General features: G+C 39.5%; 1 protein-coding gene across 1 annotated transcript; it reads left to right on the top strand.

Annotated features, from left to right (window-relative positions):
• Nucleotides 1-1,485: 1,485 nt before the first annotated feature.
• Nucleotides 1,486-2,961, top strand: TCEAL6 (transcription elongation factor A like 6). The gene is given in 4 exon segments (XM_019438532.2): nucleotides 1,486-1,523; nucleotides 1,634-1,703; nucleotides 2,073-2,621; nucleotides 2,623-2,961. Coding segments are annotated over 4 exon segments (672 nt in total). The 5' UTR covers nucleotides 1,486-1,500; the 3' UTR covers nucleotides 2,653-2,961.
• The last annotated feature ends 18,956 nt before the right edge of the window (nucleotides 2,962-21,917 follow it).

The following is a 21,917-nucleotide window of genomic DNA, read 5'->3' as shown; positions in this document are numbered from 1 at the left end:
GAGAGAGGACACAGTAGAAGCTACAACTTGGCAATTTTCTACTTCTCTGGTTGGGTAGTGGTTTCACAAATGTGAAAGACAGAAAGGGACAAACATAGGTTACTAAAAAGAGTGTTGTGAACCAAGGGTTATGATGAGTCCATGCATCTGTGGTACATTTAAAAAATGATGAATGGTCCCTTTTTTGCTTTGTAGCTGTCTGACACTCTCTCTAAATAAGAAGAGGTCAAATATTGGAGTGCAAGTTTCAAGTGTGAAGAGAAGTGAAGGGAGAAGGTGAGAAGGAAGTTGGTGAAAGCAGTTTGGGGTATACGGATTTTGAGGTTCCTCAGGGACATTCAAGCAGTGGTATCCAATAGACAGTTGGCAAAGAGGGTGTAAAGCTCAGGGGAGAGGATAGCCTGGTGCTGGAGATTTGCGAATCATCTACGCTTAGAGGGAAATGAACAGAAATAACTCAGGAAGAGAGAACGCGTGGACTGAGGAGAGAGGAGGCCCAGGAACACAGCTACTCAAGGTGGCAGCTCTACTTTCTGGCGGACACTACCACCAGAATTCTGGAGTCTGGCAGAGCCTGTCTTGAAAGCAGCCTGTGGGATTCAGTTGCTGAGTGCTCTCTGCAAAGTCAGGTACCCTCCCTGCGATCAGCTGTCACACCTGGCAATGACGTACATCTCAGAGGGATGCTGTGTGAGGACCTGAGATGCGCGCCAGGTAAAGCACCTGCGGTAAAGAAGCCTCTGGGCTGCCCTCTCGGTAACCCCCTTTTGCCACACTGCTCCCCACTGTCTGTGGCTGGCTGGTCCCTACGGGATGGGGATGAGGGGGCGGAGCGGGGTGGGGAACCGAGCTTGGGTGACGCGGCGCTCACGTGACCGGTCGGGCGCCGACGTGGGCAGCAGCCCCCGCGCCCGCCTGCTCACCCGCCCTGCGGTCCGGTGCCTGCGCTGTCCGCTCCCGTCGCCCGCGCAGAACCAGCTCCCTGAGCTGCCCGGGCGGCGGGCGAGGGGCCGGCGGGCTTCGGCGAGCCCGAGGAGGCGCAGGCCTGGCCCGGGCCCCGCAGGTCCCGCTGGTCGGTGTGAAGGTGGGTGCTGCCGGCGGCCCCGGGCAGGGGTGGAGGTGGATGGGAGTAGGATCTGGGAGCAGCGCGGGGTGGGGAGGGGTCCGGGAGGTTGGGGAGGAGGGGGACGCGGCGGGGATGTGGGCAGGTGAGGAGGGAGCATCTTGCAGCAGGCTCTGTCGCCTCCTCGACGCCCCTCCTCTGCGCTCTCCATACATTTTTGGACCTGAAATGGGAGGGGGGCGCCCCCGCAGTGCGACAGTGAAATGTAGACAGACATATTCTAGAAATAACCCCCTCTCACACTCTGCACCTAAGTGGAAATATTGACCTCCGCAAAAAGAGGGTGAGGGCGGGCGGCTTGTCTGCAGGGGAGGGGGTCACAGAGACCCAAACAGTTTGGAAAGCATCCTGGTCTGGAGCCTGAGGCCTGGAAAGTAATGGCGGCTGGGATGCGGGGGAGGTAAGTGAGGGAAATGTTGCATGAGGAGGGCCCAGATTCAGGAAAGAAACATCAATTTGCTGAGAGCAAATTGCTGAGACGCCCTGCCCCTGTCTCCTGTCTGTCTGCAGGTCTGTGTGTCTGTCCCCAGCACTCTGCAAGACTAGAAAAATAGGAAGAACCTGTTCAGAATCCCTGCGGGTGAGTGAAAGGAGGGAGGGGCACTGGACAGAAACAGTGAGGGGAGGGTGTAGAAAGCACAGCTTGGGCAGAATTTGAGAGCCCCACTGCCCATCCCCCACCACATATATTGCACACACCCCACCACGCTTTAGGATGGTAGAGAAGATGGTAGGGCCTGCCAAGGAAATGGTTGGCTCTCAAGTGTGGGATGAATTATGGGGTAGAGGGTGGGCAGAAGACACACTTGGAGGGCTGGGCCAGGTCAAAGGAACCCAGCCAAGGGGAAAGATGCCAGTACTATCAGGACCTGCATTCCACCTCCAAGCCCTCAGTCTCCCTTGTCTTCTTTATCTTCTCTTCCCCTTACCACCTCACCACACCCCCCAGTACAGGAAAAGAAGGGGAAATCTCAACATGGAAAAACTCTACAATGAAAATGAAGGAAAGCTGGAAATCGAGGGAACGCCAGAAGATGAAGTAGATACAGAAGATGAAGGAAAATCAGATGAGGAAGAAAAGCTGGAAGTGGAGGGGAAGCCAGGGCATGAGGGGAAGCTCCAGACTGAGGGACAGCCAGATGATGAGGGACAAGCAGAAGATGAGGGAAAGCAAGAAAAGCAGGGCAAGTCTGAAAATGAGGGAAAACCACACAGTGAGGGCAAGCCAGAATCCCTGGCAAAGGCTGAGAGTGAGTCGCGGGCTGCCGAAAAGCGCCCAGCTGAAGATTATGTGCCTAGGAAAGCAAAAAGAAAAACGGACAGGGGGACAGACGATTCCCCCAAGGACTATCAGGAGGACTTACAGGAAAGGCACTTGGGCAGTGAGGAGATGATGAGAGAATGTGGAGATGTGTCAAGGGCTCAGGAAGAGCTAAGGAAAAAACAGAAAATGGGTGGTTTTCATTGGATGCAAAGAGATGTACAGGATCCCTTTGCCCCAAGGGGGCAACGGGGTGTCAGGGGAATGAGGGGCGGAGGTAGGGGCCAAAGGGGCTTACATGATATCCCGTATCTTTAATGTCTTTGGCGTTCATTTCTGATTTCTCTAATGAGAATATTGCTGATCCTGCTTTCCCAAGCAGGCATTTGCCAGGCTATGTGCTTTAACCTTAGGCTGATACTTTGCTTTAGGTGTCACTCTTGGTTATCAGCAGCCTTTTGATCCAACTACAGTGTCCTCTGTCTTTTAGTAGGGGATTTTCACCCATGTGCATGGAAAAGATGTTCATGGTACATTGTAAAATAACAATAAAGATAAAACCATTTTCAGAACCATATATACAGTATCAGCCCATTTTTGTAAAAATATATTGGCATAATGCATTTGTTCACAGAGAAGACTCTGAAAGTGTGTTACACTAAAAAGTAGACAATATTTTTTCCTGTATGGTAGTCAAAATAGGACTCACCTTTACTCAAAAATGAGTTCAACCACATCATGGTTTGGTAAGGTACCTCTGTGCCATTCCCCTGTGTGCATGCCCATCCCCATGTCTTTCCCTAGTTGTAACCATGTCAGTGATCACCGCTGCTCCTCCTGAGTCCTGTACCATCCTATGGCTCCCACCATGTGTGATTCTTTTTATTTGTTCACTCATCTCTTTTTCCTAAAGGATATATGAATTATGTTTTTCATAATTAAAAAATAACTAAAACCAGAAAATAATACATGATTGAACTGTTTAATGAGTTTAAGAGGGCAGTGAAGATACTTAAAGTTCCTGTTGTTAGAACATATGATAATAGGTAAAACTCCCATTTTCTGGGACTAATAGCTAGAGGAATCCACCTGGCAGACCCATTTCTGTAAGGTTCAGTGTTGTCATTTGTGAAATGGGGATATTGCTTGCTTCATGGGCCTGCCAAGTGGATCAGATGAGGTACTGAGGATGTGAGCTGTGTTGTAACCCAGCCTCTACCACATACTTAAGGGACAAATGGCTCCCACACCATTCCCATGCAAGAACAGGTATGTGAATGGAATCAGACACTTGGAGCAGGACTGAGGGAGGCCTCACCTGTGCCCAGTAACAAGTCTAGGCAGCTAGAACATGAATGCAATTGTCTCCTGGATACTTCGATGTCCACTGAGCTCTGTGCCCTTTCTCCTGGGTTCTGTACTCATTACTGATACTGTCTAATGAGGAGGAGGCCTTAAGGTGCCAAAGCCCTATCAATTTCTCTAGAACAAATGCCCACCCACCCTTGACCCTTATAGAAGTGTGGATGGGCTTTTTCCCACTTGAATTACAGTTATTCAGTTACCTGTTAGCAGCTGAATGCTAGTGCTACTTGGGACTCTAATATCTGTTATTTTTTAGCAAAATGACCATTTTTGTGTATTTTTTAGTTTGTGTGTTTTTGCATACATGAATATCCTCGTCAAATTCAGATATTGCAAGCTAGACCAGGAAAAAAAATATATCTGTATGATAAAAGCTGTGCTATTCTTACAGGTTAATATCTGCAAACTCTTTCCTAGGTTGAATTCTCTCCCAAGAAACTTGTCAGGCCCACATGAGCAATTCAGCAGACCCTTAAACATATTTAATTTTTAGGTCCTTATTCATGAACATGTCGTGTATAGACCAGCTCCATCAGTATCACCTGAGAGTTAATTAGAAATGCAAAATATCACGGGGTGCCTGGGTGACTCAGTTAAGTGTCTGACTCTTGATTTGGGTTCAGGTCAAGGCCTCATGGTTCATGATTTCAAACCCCACATTGGGCTCCACATCAACAGTACGGAGGCTGCTTGGGATTCTCTCTCTCTCCCTCTCTTTCTGCCCTTCCCTTGATTGTGAATGTTTTTTTTTCTCTCTCTCTCAAAATAAATAAATAAGCTTAAAAAAAGAAATGCAGAATCTCAGGACCTCCCTCAGACCTACTGAGTTAGAATCTTCATTTTAGCAAGATCCCCTGGTGATTCCTTTGCACGCTGAAGTTTGAGAAACACTGGCTTAGATGGAGACTCTTTTCAGGCTCTCCACTCCCACGTTCCCATAAAATATGTGCCTGAAAAGATAAATATATGCACCATATAAGATACACATCACAGATTATTAAATAGACCTACGTTTGCCAAACTGCAGTTACCCTTCCTCCATGCATTGGTAGGTCTTGGAACTAACTCAGTGGGTCAAGACTTTGAAATTTTTAATGAAATAAGATAGAATAAAGTCAAATATAAAATATAAAATTGCATTGCAGCCATGGTGAATATTATGTAAAATTTGTGTTTCAGTATGCGTGTGTGTGTGGGGGGGTGGATGTGGGTGTAACATGAATTGTGATGAGAAAATATATTTCTTACTGTGGGCTGTGGTTGTAAAAAATTGAGATACACTGCACTGGACTCTTTGCATCTCAAATCCTATCCAGTCCATTTCATACTTGTATCCCTAGTGCCCAGCACAGTAGCTGACAAATTATAGGTATTTAATAAAAAGCATAAATAATAATGACTAATTCAGGAACCCCAATTTTTCCCCAAGCCTAATCCCTGTCTACATAAATAACTTTGGGCAAATAATTTTAATTGTCTAACAGGGTTTACTTATATTTCCAAAAGTATCAGGGAACCATGAGCTTCACAGAATGGATAGAGCCTACTGCAATTCACAGCCAGATTTGCCATTAGTAAAAATACACACACACACACACACACACACACACACACACACACACACACACTCACACTCAGCAGCACCAAGGAGAGCCACCAGCTGGAGACAGTGGGATTTCTCAATCCCAGGAAGATAGACTCTGTAAAGTGAAATTAAACAACTGTGTAATCTGTGCTGTAAAAGGATCCAGTAGAGGACTCTGTATATGCCACAACAGCACAGCCTCACAAAAGAACGGTATGCCTGCCAGAGTGAGAGGCCAGGGTAAGGAGCTGCCCTGCAGGGATAACAGTTGAGCTACCTGTAGATGATCTTTCCCCAGTTAGCCTGTGGGAATCAGGGCCTTAGATTTTAGAGACAACATCTATCACATTGGTTTTTTGCTTCGACTCCATATGTTTTCCAATTTTGAGTGGTACCCAGAGCAAGAAAAAGGTCTACGGGCTATAGTGCAAGCTTCTCTGACACTTCAGCCTCATGACCTGCAGACTCAAGTGTATTACATTCCTGCTATGTAGAGTCTATGAAACCTTAAAAATTCCCAATAATAGAATTAAAAACCACACTCCCAGTGTTTTCGAGGAAACCGTGCCCTCTTCTTTTAGCAATTAGTCTGTATTTGGGAAGCTGCTCAGTTGGGCTTCCTACCAGACCCTGGTAGAGACTGAGCACCTAACAATGAGGTATTAATTTTCTGTATGAATGAGACACCCATTATGAACTTGTTTCTATTTACTCTGTTGAATAGTAGAGTTTTGTGTGAGCAACTGCAACTTGATCTAAAGGGCTGGGCTTGGGTACATCAAGAAGGCACAAGTAAATTACATGATACCTATTACTGCTACTTCATTGTCTCTCTCTCTCAACCATCATGTACAGCCTCATGAGAGTTCTTCATTACCAGTTAGAAGAGGGATAAAACGATGATCCAGTTTATGGATGTATCTTCTTGATATGTTGACAGTAGATGCAAGTAGATGTCTGCTGCATTATAACCCCACTCAGTAATGACTCAGAAAAACATTGGGAAGGAAACATGTTACCAGTGGGTAGAAAGCTATGTGGTTCATGTAGCTGTTCTCTTTGTATAAAACTCATGTCTGTAGGTATGGATCTACTCTGACACATATGCAATGATAAAAAGATTGGTCAGGGACTTTGGAAAGAATTAAATTGGAAAATTAATAACAGTGCAGGTATTTGTATCCCATGATATAATTATTTACTATTGCACAACAAACTACCACACAACAGCATGATTGCACTCTCTGCTCAGGGTCTCACAAGGCAGACATTAAAGTGTCAGCCACAATGAGTTCTCATCTGGAAGGTCTGGGGAGAAATCTGCTTCCACATTCATTTATGTTGTTTTCAGAATTCAGTTCCTTGCAGCTGTAGCACTGTGGTACCACATTTTTTTTTTTTTTTTTTTTTTTTGCTGGCTATCTGCTGAACTATTTTCAGCGTATAAAAGCTTGCATTCTTTACCATAAGTCTCACTCCATCTTCAAGCCAACAATAGCATATTGACTCTTTCTCATGCTTCTAATCTCTGACTTCTCTGTATCTGACTCTAGACCCCTATTTAAAGGGATGATGTGATTACAACAGGCCTACCCAGATAATTTTCCCAAAGTCCACTGGTCTGAGACCCTAATTACATCTGCAGGATGGCTTCACAGAAACACATGAATAAGTGTGTGATTAAATAACTAGAAGAAAAGTATATATGCAATGCCAGCTGGCAATTTGGTAGGCAATCTTAAAATTCTGCATACCACAGTCCACCTTCTGATTCCTGAGGATTCATGTCCTTTCCAAATGCAAAACATATTCAACTTCTCCCAAGGTTAACAAGAATCTCACTCCCTTACAGCATTAGCTCAAAAGTCAAAATCTCATCATCTAAATCACCTAAACCAGATATGGGTGAGGATCCTAGGTATAATCTGTTAAGTAAAGTTCCTGAAGATATTTCTCTCCATCTGAAACTCCATGGGCCCATACACTAAGTGGTCATGGTGACAGAGTTGGATACTATGACTGGGCTCCACAACATTGCCTTCCTATTACCAAGGCTGACCTGGCTACTGCCACTACTACGTGTTCAAAACTCCCACAGAAGAAGACAATGCTGACCCGTATATTTGGCACAATTTCCTGGTGCAACCAACTAGCTTCCTACTGGTAAATTGATTATATTGGAGCCCTTCTTTCATAGAATAGAGGAGTCATAATTTTATTCCTAAAAGTAATAGATATTCATATCAGTGGAAGAGTTGCCTTTACTGTCCATGACACTTCTGCCAGCATAATCATGTCTTAGTTGCCTGAATAGTGCCATACACAAAATCACCAAAATATTTTTCAACCAAGGAATTTATTTTGCCACAAAAGATAAAAAGAATTTAGCTCAATCTCATAGAATTTACTAATCTCTGACTTCTCTCATTGTGAAGATTTGGTGATAATTCTTTTTTAAATGTTTGGTAGAATTCAGCAGTGAAGCCATCTGGCCCTGAGCATTTATGTGTGAGTATTTTTTATTACTACTTCAATCTCTTCACCTGTTACAAGTCTATTCATATAATCTATTTCTGCTTTTTCATGGAGGTATAAAATACATACAGTATTATATTAGTTTCAAGTGTACAACATACTGACTTGACATTTTCATATATTACAAAATGATCACCACATTAAATCTATTTACCATCTGTTACCACAGATGGCAAAATATTTATAAATATTTTATAAGATAACTGAAAATTATTTTATAACTGTAAGTTTTTACTTATTGATCCCTTTCATTCTTTCCCCCACCCATTCTCCTCCCTTCTATCAACCACAAATCTGTTCATTCCTTTTTTTCTTGGTGAGTATAGATTTGTCATTTTGTTTCCCTTTTCAATGAACCAGCTTAGTTTTACTGATCTTTTCCATTGTCTTTTTAGTCTCTGTTTCATTTATTTCTGCTCTTATCTGTATTATTTTCTTCCTTCTACTAACTTTAAGCTTCATTTGTTTACAATTTCCTTTATTTATAAAGTTTAATTATTTGAGATTTCTCTTGTTTCTTGAGGTTGGCCTCTATTTCTATGAACATCCCTCTCAGAATCACTGCATCCCACAGATTTTGATATGTCATATTTCTGTTTTCATTTGTGTGTAGGTATTTTTGATTTCTCCTTTGTTTTCTTTGATGAACCATTCTTTCTTCAGTAGCATGTTGTTTTATTTCCAAGTTTTTATGTGTTTTTTTTTCCAGTTTTCTGCTTATAATTTATTTCTAGTTTCATACCACTGTGGTCATAAAATATGAATGACATAATTTCAATCGTCTTAAATTTATTGAGAGTTGTTTTGTGGCCTAACATGTAATCTATCCTTGAGAATGTTCGATGTGCCCTTGAGAGAATGTGTATTCCATCACTTTTAAGTGGAAAGTTCTGTATATGTCTATTAGATCCATCTGGTCTAATGTATCATTCATGGCTAATGTTTCTTTATTGACTTTGTCTGGATGATCTATACATTGATGTAAGTGGGGTGTTAATTTTCCTTATTATTACAGTATTACCATCAATTTCTCCTTTTAGTTGCATTAAAGTTTGCTTCATGTATTTAGTTGCCCCAGTGTTGGGTGCATAGATATTTCCAAATGTTATATTTTCTTGTTAGATTGATCCAAGAGTACAGCAAGATAATAAGTCTTTTGTTAAAGTTTCTGTTTTAAAGTCTACTTTGTCTGAGTATATGCACTTTTTTTGTTTCCATTTGCATGGAATATCTTTTTTCATACCTTAACTTTCTTTTAAGTTTATTTATTTATTATTTTTTAATCTTTTTATTTTATTTGAGAGAGAGAGACAGCGACAGAGTGCAAGTTGGGGAGGAACAGAGAGAGAGAGGCACAGAATCCTAAGCAGGCTCCAGCCTCTGAGCTGTCATCACAGAGCCCAACATGGGGCTTGAACTCACAAACTGCAAGATCATGACCTGAGCTGAAGTCAGATGCTTAACTGACTGAGCCACCCAGGAGTCCCTGTTTATTTATTTATTTTGAGAGGGACAGAGACAGCATGAGTGGGGGGCGGGGTGCAGAGAGAGAGGGAGACAGAGAATTCCAAGCAGGTTCCGCACTGTCGGCACCGAGCCCAATGTGGGGCTTGAACCCATGAAACTGTGATATCATGACCTGAGCCAAAACCAAGAGTCAGATGCTTAATCTACTGAGCCACCCAGGTGTCCGTCATCCCTTAACTTTCAATCTGTGTGTGTGCTTACTTCTAAAGCGAGTCTCTTTAGGCAGTATATGTCTTGATTTTTTTTTAATCCATTCAGCTACTCTATGTTTTTTACTCAGAAAATTCAGTCCATTTACATTCAAAGTAGTTATTCATAGGTATTACTTATTGCCATTTTATTATTTTCCGGCTGCTTATGTAGTTCATCCTTGCTCCTTTATTCTTGTCTTACTCTCACCCTGTTGTTTGATGACTTTCATTAGTGTTACGTTTAGATTATTTTCACATTTTCTTCTGAGTATTTACGCTAAGCTTTTGCTTTGTGTTTACTGTGAGGTTCACCTACATCATCCTATGTAAATAACTATCTATTTTAAGTTGATAGCAACTTAAATTTTAACACATTTCCAAATGCTATACTTTTGCATCCTCTTTATGTTTTATGTTTTCAATGTCATATTTTACAAATTTTTATTTTATATATCCTTAAAATAATTATTGTAACTTTATTTAATTTTACTATTTTTGTCTTTCAACTTTTCTAGTAGCTTTCTAAGTGACTGATCCACATTTATTATATAGTTACCTTTTCCAGTAAGATTTTTACTTTCATATGTTTCCTTGTTATTAATTAGTTCCATTTTTTTTCAGCTTAAGGAAGTCTTTTAATATTTCTTATAAGGTTGGTTTAGTAGTGATGAACTCCTTTAGCTTTTGCTTGTGTAAGAAAAACCCTCTATCTCTCTTTCAATTATGAATTATAATTATGATTATAGATGACATAATCATTTCAATTATGAATGATAATCTTGCCAGGTAGAGAGTTCTTGACTGGCAGTTTTCCTTTCAGCACTTTGAATATGTCATGCCATTACTTTCTGGCCTTCAAAGTTTCTGCTAAGAAATCTTCTGATAGCCTTATGGGGTTTCCCTTGTATATAAAAACTTTTTATTTCTCTTGTTGCTTTTAAAATTCTCTCTTTAACTATTGACATTTTAATTATAATGTGTCTTAGTGGGGATCTCTTTGAGTTCATCTTATTTGGAACTCTCTGTGATGTCTGAATCTGAATGATTGTTTCCTTTCCTAGGTGAGGGATGTTTTTAGCCATCGTTTCTTCAAATAAGTTTTCTGGTTTTTTTCTTCTCTCTCTTCTCTTTCTGGGCCCCCTACTATGTGAATGTTATTCTGGCTGATGTTGTCCTATTGGTCCCTTAACTTATCTTCATTTTTTAAATTATTTTTTCTTTTTGATGACCTGTCTAGATGCGTTCTATTGCTTTGTCTTCCAGCTTGCTGATTAGTTCTTCTGTTTCATCTAGTCTGTTATTGTACACCTCCAGTGTATTTTTGGGGGTTCAATTATTGTATTCTTTAGCTCTATGACTCCTGTTTGCTTCTTTCTTTATATTTTCTGTCTCTTTGTTGAGGTTCTCACTGTGTTTATCCACTATTCTCCTGAGTGTGATAGCTTCCTTATGATCATTCTCATTAAGGTCTTTTGAGGTTTTGTCTTGTTCTTTCATTTGAAACATATTTCTCTGTTTCTTCATTTTTCCTGAGTCTGTGTTTTTTTCTAAGTATTAGGCAAAATAGCTACCTCTCTTAGTCTTGAAGGAGTCTCTTAGCTTTAGGTAGATAATGAAACATCTTATTCAACCTTGCTCTAGTTCTTGTTTTTCTCTTAAATCTTTGTGATTATCTAAACTGCCTGATTTATTCTTGAAGTGTTCCCACTTTTGGAAGTGTGCCAAGACATGTCAGTGCTCCAAAAGCAGGAATCTCATTTAACACCTAGGTCAAGCTGATTGGAAACCACAGGCAGACAGCAGCTTTTAAATTATGTAAATTTTTACAGTCCTGTCAGGCTGCAATTATTATCCCCACTAGCCTCCAGACCAGAAAATCTGGAAATTTCCTTTGGACAACAGTTGCAAAAATCAGGGTTTCAGATATGTATATAAGCTCCTTTCTGGGAGGTCTCATCAAACTGTAACAAGGCCTATGGAGTATGCAAAGATGGGGTATCTTTCTGCTTACAGTTCCTGGGAGCACTTCCTTAGCCCCTAGATGTGTGGAAAATCTGAAGTCTGCCCTTCAGGCTAAAGCTCCAAGCTAAGTAAATAGGCCTTTTTCATAGGAAGACTGGGGTTGTGTTTCAGTCTGTTGTCTGTTCAGCACCCTGGGGGTGGTAGCCAACCAAGAACTGTCTTTCTGATTGTTACATTCCCATGAGGTTTAGGAACACCAGTCAATTGGCCACTAGGGCCAGGTTATCAAGAAGGATCCATTGTGTGAATTTCATGCTCCCTCTGGCTTTAGCTAGGCAGCTGAGGAGTGTAGGAGGTAGGATATGCTTGCCAGCTTCAGAAAGGCAGTGGGAAAATGTCTTGACTTTGCATGCCTATGGCCTTCAGAAATGTATCAAGGCAGTGCTTTTTCTGTCCTCATGTGCCAGCTTTAAGCTAGGAGTGGGAAAATGCCATGATTGCCTTCACTCCCCAGCACTGGCCACGGAGTAGGGGGAGTGTTGCAGTCCCCCATGCTCTCTGGATTCAGCAAAGCAGCAGGGTAGTGCCACAACTGGTCACCCCCAACATGTCTTAGCAGTGTGGCAGGAGGGTGCTGCATTTGAACTCAACCACCTGTACTGGTAGGGTAGGTAGACAGTGCAAAACATGGCATCTGCTAGTGCCTCCATCTCTGGGAAGTGTTCCAACTGTCCCCTGCCCCTCCAGCAGATGCTTTTGGATTAGCAAATGAATCTCCTTCACATTTAGTCGAGGTGATTTTTAATGGGTCTCAGGATGAGTGAGACAACACATGAGTTCTTTAAAGGGGGAATCTCAGTTTCCTATAGCACATTGGGCCCCTTAGACATCAGCCCCATTGGTTTGCTAAACCAAACATTTTAGGAGCTTGTCTCTGTTGCAGATCCCAGGGTTTGGGGTGCCTGATGTGGGGCACCAACCCATCACTTCTCCAAGAGATATGCAGGACTGGTGATATCCCTCCCTATTGTGTGCCACTGTACTGGGGGTGGGGTTTTTGGAAACTATGTCTGTCTGTCTCTCTTACCCATCTCAATGTGATCTTTTTATCCCTTGTTGTGGAGAAGCAATTCTTCTAGTTTTCAGATCTTTTTCAGAGGAAAAAGATCTATCTATATGTAGCTGTAGATTTGAGGTATCCATGGGAAGATACAAGTTCAGAATGTTCCTATCGTGCCACCTTGTAGAAATCTCTCTTTCTTCTTAAATCTGTGGAATTTTTTTTATGTTTATTATTATTATTTTTTTTTTTTTTGAGAGAGAGCAAACGAACACACAAGTGAGCTGGTGAGAGGCAGAGACAGAGGGAGAGAGAGAATCCCAAGCAGGCTCCATACTGCCAGTGCAGAGCCTGACAAGGGACTCAACCCCACGAACTGTGAGATCATGATTTGAGCCAAAATCAAGAGTCAGCCACTTAACCAACTGAGCTGCCCAGGAGCCCTTCTCTTTCTTCTTGATTCAATTTTAGTAGTTTATGTCCTTCTAGGATTTTTTCCATTTCATTTAAATTATCTAATTTATTGGCATACAGTTGGTCTAGTATTGCTTTATATATATATATATTTTTATATATATAATATATATATTATATATTATATTATATATAAATTATATATATATATAAATTATATAAATATATATTTATAAATATATTATATATATAATATATATAATATATATTATATATATATTATATATATATAATATATATTATATATATTATATATATAAATATATTATATATATTATATATATAATATATAAATAATATATATAAAATTATATATATATTATAAATATATATAAATATATATATATATAAATATATTATATATATATATATTTATATATTTCTTTATATATATAAATATATATAAATATATAAATATATATATAAATATATATAAATATATATATTTATATATATATTTATTTATATATATATTTCTTTAAGGTTGATAGTAACATTCCCTCTTTCACTTCTGATTCTAGTTATTCAAGTCTCTCTTTTTACCTTGGTCAATTTAAAGGTTTGCCAATTTTGTTGACCTTTTCAAAGAACCATCTTTAGGTTTCACTGATTTTCTTTATTGTTTTTTTCTCTTTTCCATTTCATTAATTTACATTATAATCTTTATTATTTCCTTCCTTTTGCTTGCTTCATGTATAATTTGCTCTTTTTTTTGCTCTGACCTAAGGTGTAAGGATAGGTTATTGATTTGAGATCTTTCTTCTTCAGTTGGACCCCACAAATTTTGGCATGTTGTGATTTCCCTTTTGATTTCTTCTTTGAGCCATTGGTTATTTAGGAGTGTGGTGTTTAATTTTCACATATTTGTGAGTTTCCCAATGTTTTTCCTGCCATAGATTTCTAATTTCACTCCATTGTGGTTGGAGAACATACACTGCATTATTTTTATCCTTTACATTTACTGAGATTTTTTTATGGTGTAGAATATCACCTATCCTGGAGAATGTTTCATGGGCACTTGAAAAAAATGTATACTCTGTTGTTGGATGGAGTGTTCTATAGATATCTGTTAGGCATGGTTGTTTCACAGTGCGGTTAAAGTTTTCTATTTCTTTGCTGATTTTCTGTCCAGTTTTTCTATCCATTATTTAAAATGCAGCATTGCAGTCTCAAAGTATTGTTTTTAAATTGTCTATTTTCCATTTATTTCTGTCAGTTTCATTTCATGTATTTTGGTGATTATTAAATGTATAAATGTTAATAAATTGTTATATCTTCCTGATAGGTTAACCCTTTTATCATTATAAAATGTCTCTCTTTACCTCCAGTTGCAATGTTTAAAAAAATGTTTTAATGTTTATTTTCGAGAGAGAGAGAGACAGAGACAGAGCATGAACGGAGAGGGGCAGAGAGAGAGGGAAATACAGAATCTAAAGCAGGCTCCAGGCTCTGAGCCATCAGCACAGAGTCCAATGCAGGGCTTGAAACCATGAACTGTGAGATCATGGACTGAGCCAAAGTCGGGCGCTTAACCAACTGAACCACCCAGGTGCCCCAACTCCAGTTGCAATTTTTATATTAGCATCACTTTTGTCCAATGTTAGTATAGGCACTCCAGCTTTCTTGTAGTTGCTGTTTGGACGATATACTTTTCTCTATCTTTTTATTTTCAATCTATTTGTATCTTTCAATCTAAAGTGTATCTCCTATAAACAACATATAGCTGATTGTGTTTTTTTAATACAGTTTGATAATGTGTGCCTTTTGATTGGAGTGTTTAATGCATTCATAATTAATTTCATTGTTGATATAGCTAGATTTACTTCTGCCATTTTAGTTTTTATTTTCTATTATCGTATCCTTTCCTTTATTCCTTGTTCAGTGCTTTATATTGCATTACCAGGTTATTTTTAAATGTATTATACTTTAATATCTTTTACAACATTTTTCACTTATTTTTTAGTGGTTGCTGTAAAGTTTACCATATACATCCTAACATATCATAATCAGCTTCTGATTCATACCAGTTTAATTCCAGTGATACATAAAAATGTTATTACTATATAGCTCTATTCCCTTATAACCCCTTTGTGCTATTTTCATTATATTTTACATTTATTAATGTTGCAAAGCCAATAATATATCATTATAATTATTTTTTTATAATCTGTAGTTATTTCCTCAGCCATTTAGCGCTTTACTCCCATTCACCTCCTCTCTGCTGTTATTAGCAAATATATTACACATATAGTAAACTTCTATATGTTAGTCCCAATAATCTCTCTCTCTTCTCTCTGGTACTACTCTTACATATAATGCTCATATGCCCAATGGTGTGCCACATTTCTCTGAGGCTCTGTTCATTTTCTTCATGCTTGTTTCTCTATTACATAATCTCTATTGATCTATCTTCAAGTTTTCCAACTCTTTTTCTGCCAGTTCAAATTTATTGTTGAACCCCTGTAGTGAAATTTTTACTTCAGTTATTGTACTTTTCATCTCCAGAATTCCATTTGGTTCTTTTTATAATTTCTATATTTTTATTCATATTCTTTTCTGGATATGACATTGTCATTATACCTTCCTATACATCTTTAATCATGATTTCCTTTAGTTCTGTGGAAAATATATATGTATATTATATATATGTATAAAATATGTATATTATATATGTATATATACACATATATATATTTAGAAATATAAATATCTATACCTATTCATCTTTGAAATACTTTTCTATTAGATCTCATACCTGGTCACTCTCCCAGTTTCTGTTGCTTGCTTTTTTCCCAGTACTTGAATTTACTTTTTTGTTTCTTTGCATGTCACATAATTTTTGCTGCAAACTGAACATTTTAAATAATATATCAACTCTGTATACTCCCCTCACACACACACACACCATGATTTGTTATTGTTATCTACTTGTTTATTTGTTTAGTGAATGGCTGGACTATTTTAGTAAAGTCTATCCCCCCACACAGTGTTAAGCATCTGATGGTTCAAGTTTGGGTATGAACACAGACTTACTGGAATCACAGTGGTACTGGTAGAGCTTTCCTTCACTGTTTACCTGACACATATAGCTGTCAATTTCTACTAATTACTAGAGCTGATTGCTCTATTGTTTCAACAGTGCCCTGGGCCATAAATTTCTCTACAAACTAATCCAATCAAACTGTGGCTCCTTCCATGGATAATTTCTGAGGTCAGTATTTGATACTTTTTCTGACTCCAGAGGCTCCTCGAGCTGTCTTATATTTCAGCTCTATACTGCAAACCAGCCAGGCCACAGTCTAGGCTCTATGTTCATTAGATCCATGAATATTCTTCCAATTTATTTTCACCACAACAATCACCCTTCTTAAGAGTGCCCTTAGGCTTAAAATTCTTCATCCTTCATTGTAGATGAAGTCAGTTTCTTCGGGAAGAGATAAGGAGCTATTTTATGGCTTGCTTATTCCACTGATAAAATCTCTGAGCAAGGGCTCTGGAACTGGGGATGGGGCAATGGATAGCTTCTTTCTGAATATAACTCATGTTGTATGATCTGAGCCCTCAGTGAAAGGGGACAGCAGCCTGAGGTCCTCTCAGCTTACCTTTCCTGCAATAGTACCACTGCCTCATAAACTGAGGCAAGGGACATTGGGGCCACAAATATTCTAGGCATGCTATGCCCAAGGTACATTCTCTGTTCCACAAGTGGGAGTTGGGTAGAAGAAGGAAGCCCCACTTCTCAGCTGAATTCATACAGGACTTAGTCTCAGCAACAGACAATTGGGATAAGGGTAAGAAATGCTAAAGTCCTGCTCCACTTGTGAAGAAGGCCCTCTGATGGGATCTGGGGGAGAGGGAGCCCTGTGTTTTTGGCTCTAGCAGCGTGGAAGAATGTATCCACCTCACTGAGCTTGGAAAGTGGGGAATGAAGGAACTGTCTTGGTTCAAATATTACAGGCTCTCACCATACTAAATTTTTGTAGATTTTCTTGAATAGATGTTTCTTTGTGTGCTGTTTGTCCTTAGCATTGCAGGATTTTTTTTACCTCAATACCTGGGGTCTGTCGTCTCACTGTTTTGAAGAATGAAGAGGCAGACATAAAATAAAATGAGCAGCAGGCAAAAGTTTATTAGAGTATAAGATTAGAAAGTATGAAAGCTCTCTTTACAGAGTGGGGGCATTCAAAAGTGAACACCCTGCAACTACAGGTAAGGGTCTTTGTTGTATAAGGTTTTGGTCAGGTCCCACCCCTACCTGTCCCCTTTGTTCCTTCTCAGGTTCTACCCTTATTGGCTTGATAACTCTAGGTGCAGGCTGTCCATTCTTGACTGGCTCAATTCTATTGTGTGAGGAGTCAGACTACAGTCATAATGTCCCTCGAATAACATAAGTTTTATGGTTTACCTATTTTAGTTAGGTATTTTGACTGTCAAATTCTTAAGGGGGAGTAGGTGGTATCTGTTACATTCTTAAGTGGATCCTTACACTTGAGGGAGTTTGCTATGGTCAGAAGCTCCCAGTATTTTTCCAAAATATGTGTTTTTCCCCACCCAGGGACCTCAGGTCTTGTCCTTTCCCTCTTTGCCTATTTTATCATATATATCCTTATCATATTTAAGACCATTTTCAAAATACTTTAATGGTTGTTGGTTTTTTAAATATTATTTTCATCACTTTCAATGGGTATCAGTCAGTGGGGTTCCTCAGGCTGTCATGATAGAAGTGAATCTTCCATTATTTCTTCATAGTGTTTCTCCCCCATTCTCTTTCGCCTCTTCTTCTGGAAATTTGATTACATATAGGATAGATTTTTTTTTTCCCCCACCATGTCCCATTAGTCTCTTATAGCCTTTTCTACATTGTTTATCTTGTTGCCTATTTGTTCCTTAGTGTGACAGAGGTTAGCACCAGTTCAGAGTCTTTAGCCAATAACTCCCAGAAGGTCGTGATATTTCCTTTTCCCTAGTACACAGTCACCCTAAAAAATATCTGCAGGTCCCATTGGGAAAGGTTTGATGGAAGATTTATAGTATACACCAGTGGCTTCAAGGTCCTAACTTAAATGTACCCTCTGTTCCCTTTAGTTGGGTAAGAAGTTGAGAAATCTCACTACAGCAACTCAAATTAAACTTTCCAGCAGACCTAGAATTTTTTTCTGCCTGAATATGTTGAGCAACATCCTGTAGACTGCCCAATTATTTCACTTTTTGGAATGCTCTGGTTAGCCATCACCACAGATCCCTGTGGGTCAAACATCCTCTAATTAGCATTTCATTCTTGTGGCTTACTGTGGTTATTGTACTCACCTTGTCTTATATGATTAAGCACTGTCACCTGACCCCCACCACTCTAGGATCCCTTCAATTCACATTAAGATCAAGTAGCCAATTCCACTGCAGCATTCTCCACCATTGTCTCCAGCCTACAGAGAGCAGACACACAGAAATTTTCAAAAATGCTTGATGACCCTCTGACCACTGCATTTCTTAATGTTTTAGAGCATGTCTACACAAAGTCTCTATCTGATACATCAAGGTTCTATTCCTTCTCTACATGTGCCCTTACCCTATTGTAAAAGCCATAGCAGGTAGAATATTTAATTGGCAGTGGAACTCTGTAACACTGAGTACCTGGGCTTGGTCCTCAGCTTTATCTATCATAACGTGAGGGACTCCTCCAAACATGTCATGCAGGCTTTCTAGTGATCTAGATGTGTTTTCTATTGTATTTTCATAGCTTTAAAATTTCTTCTTTTTCCTATGCATACTCTTTAGGACCATCAGATGAATGTAGGTGACTTCACAACCTTTTGGATAATTATTTTCAACACAGTGTTTAAATGACACATCTACTTGATTTCCCAAAACTTTGGATTTCTGTACTTTATTCCATGCCACGAGTGGTGTTAATTTGATTAAGTATGATACTACTACATGCCATTACCAGTGAACCTCTCCTAACACCTGCTCCCCACTCTCCTGACCCCCATTGTAAGAAGGTTATTTTTCACTCCTCAAATGAGACATCCAATTCCTGGAGTAACTTTTGGTATCTACTGTATCTGAGAAGAGCATGACAGAAACAGGGGGCACGTTCACATTAGAAAATGTGAAAGGTGGAGTGCCTGGGTGACTCAGTAGGTTGAATGACTGACTTCAGCTTAGGTCATGATCTTGCTGTTCCTGAGTTTGCGCCCTGTGAGAGGCTTTGTGCTGACATCTCAGAGCCTGGAGCCTGCTTCTGATTCTGTGTCTTCCTCTTTGCCTATCCCCCACTCACACTCTGTCTCTCAAAATAAACATTTAAAAAAAGAAAGAAAATGTGAAAAGAGATTTAAAAAAATACAATATACAATGGTGTGAGAAGAGTATTTGAGTACCACAGGGACAGTACAATACTCCATGGCTAGTAAAGGTAAGATTATCAGCCCTAGGCCTGGGGGACAAAGGAAGAGAGGATTTGCTAAACTCTGGAGACACAGAGCCTATGTTGAGAGGGCCACCTTGCAGGAAACTTTGGAGAGGAGACTCAGCATCTGGTGACAGTGCAGGAAACAAAATAGGAGGAAAATTTCCTGACCACATTATCCACCACTGGTTCCCAAAGGACAAAGGAGTCCTTTGATGTAGTTCATACGGGCCAGACCCCCAGGACATAAAACAGGGAGAAGAGTGAATCCAGATAAGAAGGTGGATAGATATCCAGCAACTGGGGTGAGGACATGTTAGTAGTAGTCACTGGGAATTGTGTGTGCAGTGAGAAAGGGTACCCCATCAGCTTTATTTACATGGCAAGGAAGAGGGTAAAAGGTATATTGTTATTAGAGGTTAACCTGACTGGGATTTGTCTGAGCTATTCTACTGAAATAAGAAATGCACCTGTGTGGTACTGTCCCATAGTAAAGGTATTAAAGATACTAAGAATATTGTTTTATAACCATAGGTCTGAGGAGTTTTGGATGCTTTGTACTAGTTTGTTGTTTATTGGTAACAAGGTTATTTGCACCTGATCTTGGTGAATCTTCCCACCAAGAGCTCTACTGTTGAAGCTAGCTACATATCAAGAATATGCCTACATAACCATCAGTGTAGGAGAATCCTGGGCTGAGACTGCATTTGTGCTCTCTGGTTCTGAGGTATTCTGTGTACACATCAGTGTTTCCTGGTCCAAAAGATGTGCATATTGCCAGGGATCTTATAGACAGGGAGGAAAATTGGAGCTTGAACCTGGCCACTCCAGACCCCTCGTTATGAGACAGTTTTTAGCTGTGACACAGATCCTTAATGCTGTTGCTATATTGAATCTTTTTTTATGCACTAAACTATGGATTTGCAAGCATTAACATTTGGAGTCCCATGAGTCTTCTTTAGCAATGGAACTATTTAGCTGCTATAGTCATCATAGCATCTGAAGAAGGAACTACACCATAGTATGAGATGACTTCTATCTGCCTTTGTTTATATATGTGATTTGTTCTAAAGACACTTTCAGATTCTGTTCAATAGATATGTATTAATCCTTGCCTTTATGCGTTCTTACTCCCAAACTTTGTTTTATACCTTAGAAAGACCTTGATTTCCCATCCCTCTCCAAAAATAGACTACAACTTTTTTTCTTCTGCTTATCTATTGGTGACTCACACTTAATATGACTGAATAATAATGAATATATAAGTCAGTGGACATTAGCCTTTAGTATGAATCAGAATTACACAGGAAACAGACCTGAGGTCGGGGTCAGGAGTTCACATTTTCAACAGTCCCCTGATGATTCTGACATGTAGCAGACTAGCACACTTTAAAAACATGCAAGCATTGGGGCACCTGGGTGGCTCAGTCGGTTGAGTGTCCAGCTTCGGCTCGGGTCATGATCTCACAGTTTGTGAGTTCGAGCCCCATGCCAGGCTCTGTGCTGACAGCTCAGAGCCTGGAGCCTGTTTCGGATTCTGTGTCTCCCTCTCTCTCTGCTCCTCCCCCACTCGTGCTCTGTCTCTCTCTCTCTCTCAAAAATAAATGAAACATTTTTTTTTAAAAAACATGCAAGCATTAATAAAATGAGATAGGGTTAAGTTTGTGATACATAACCTTCTACATGGTGTTCCATTTGGAACTGCAAGGAAACCCTGCTAGTGAAGTCCACAGTTATTTATCTAGACAAGAAATGATCTGGGGTGAGAACTCCTATTATTATTTACAACTTTATTAGGAACCTATAACTTGTCAGACACTGTGCGAGGTATTAGAGGTACCAGGATGGAAAGAAAAGATTGTGCTTTGAGAAGCAGAGTCCAATGCATTGTTTCTTAGTTTTTTTAAAAGCTTCAGTCCACAATCACAAATATATATGTATATATATATATACACATATATATACATATATATACATAAACATATATACGGGTATATATACACACATACGCACATAATGGAAACACAAATTTCACAAAACAATTTTCAACCTACCTACCTGTGATATATTCTGATTCTTTCCTATTTAGCTGTAATCAATTCTACTCTACCCTACTTCCTTAAAAAATTGCAGGTCTTGACTCATTACATTTGTTTCAGGCTCTATTAATTCAGGGAATATGGGACTAAACTTAACACACCACAGTTTAACAAATATCATCTGTGATGTGTATCTTCTGGAGCACATATATTTATTCTTTTAGGCACATATTTAGTGGGGAGGCTAAGTAGTCTCCTTGTAGACCAGTGCTTCTCAAACTTTAATGCATACAGAAATCAATTGCAGATCTTGTTAAATTAGGATTCTGATTCAGTACATCTAAGATGGAGACTTGAGATTCTGCACTTCTATCTCTCAGGTGATG

Source organism: Panthera pardus, unplaced genomic scaffold (genome assembly GCF_024362965.1).
Source record: "Panthera pardus isolate Hobbes unplaced genomic scaffold, ASM2436296v1 HiC_scaffold_27, whole genome shotgun sequence".
Classification (NCBI taxonomy): Eukaryota; Metazoa; Chordata; class Mammalia; order Carnivora; family Felidae; genus Panthera; species Panthera pardus.
The sequence above is the reverse complement of the archived record's forward strand: the minus strand, read 5'-3'. Positions and strand labels throughout refer to the sequence as shown.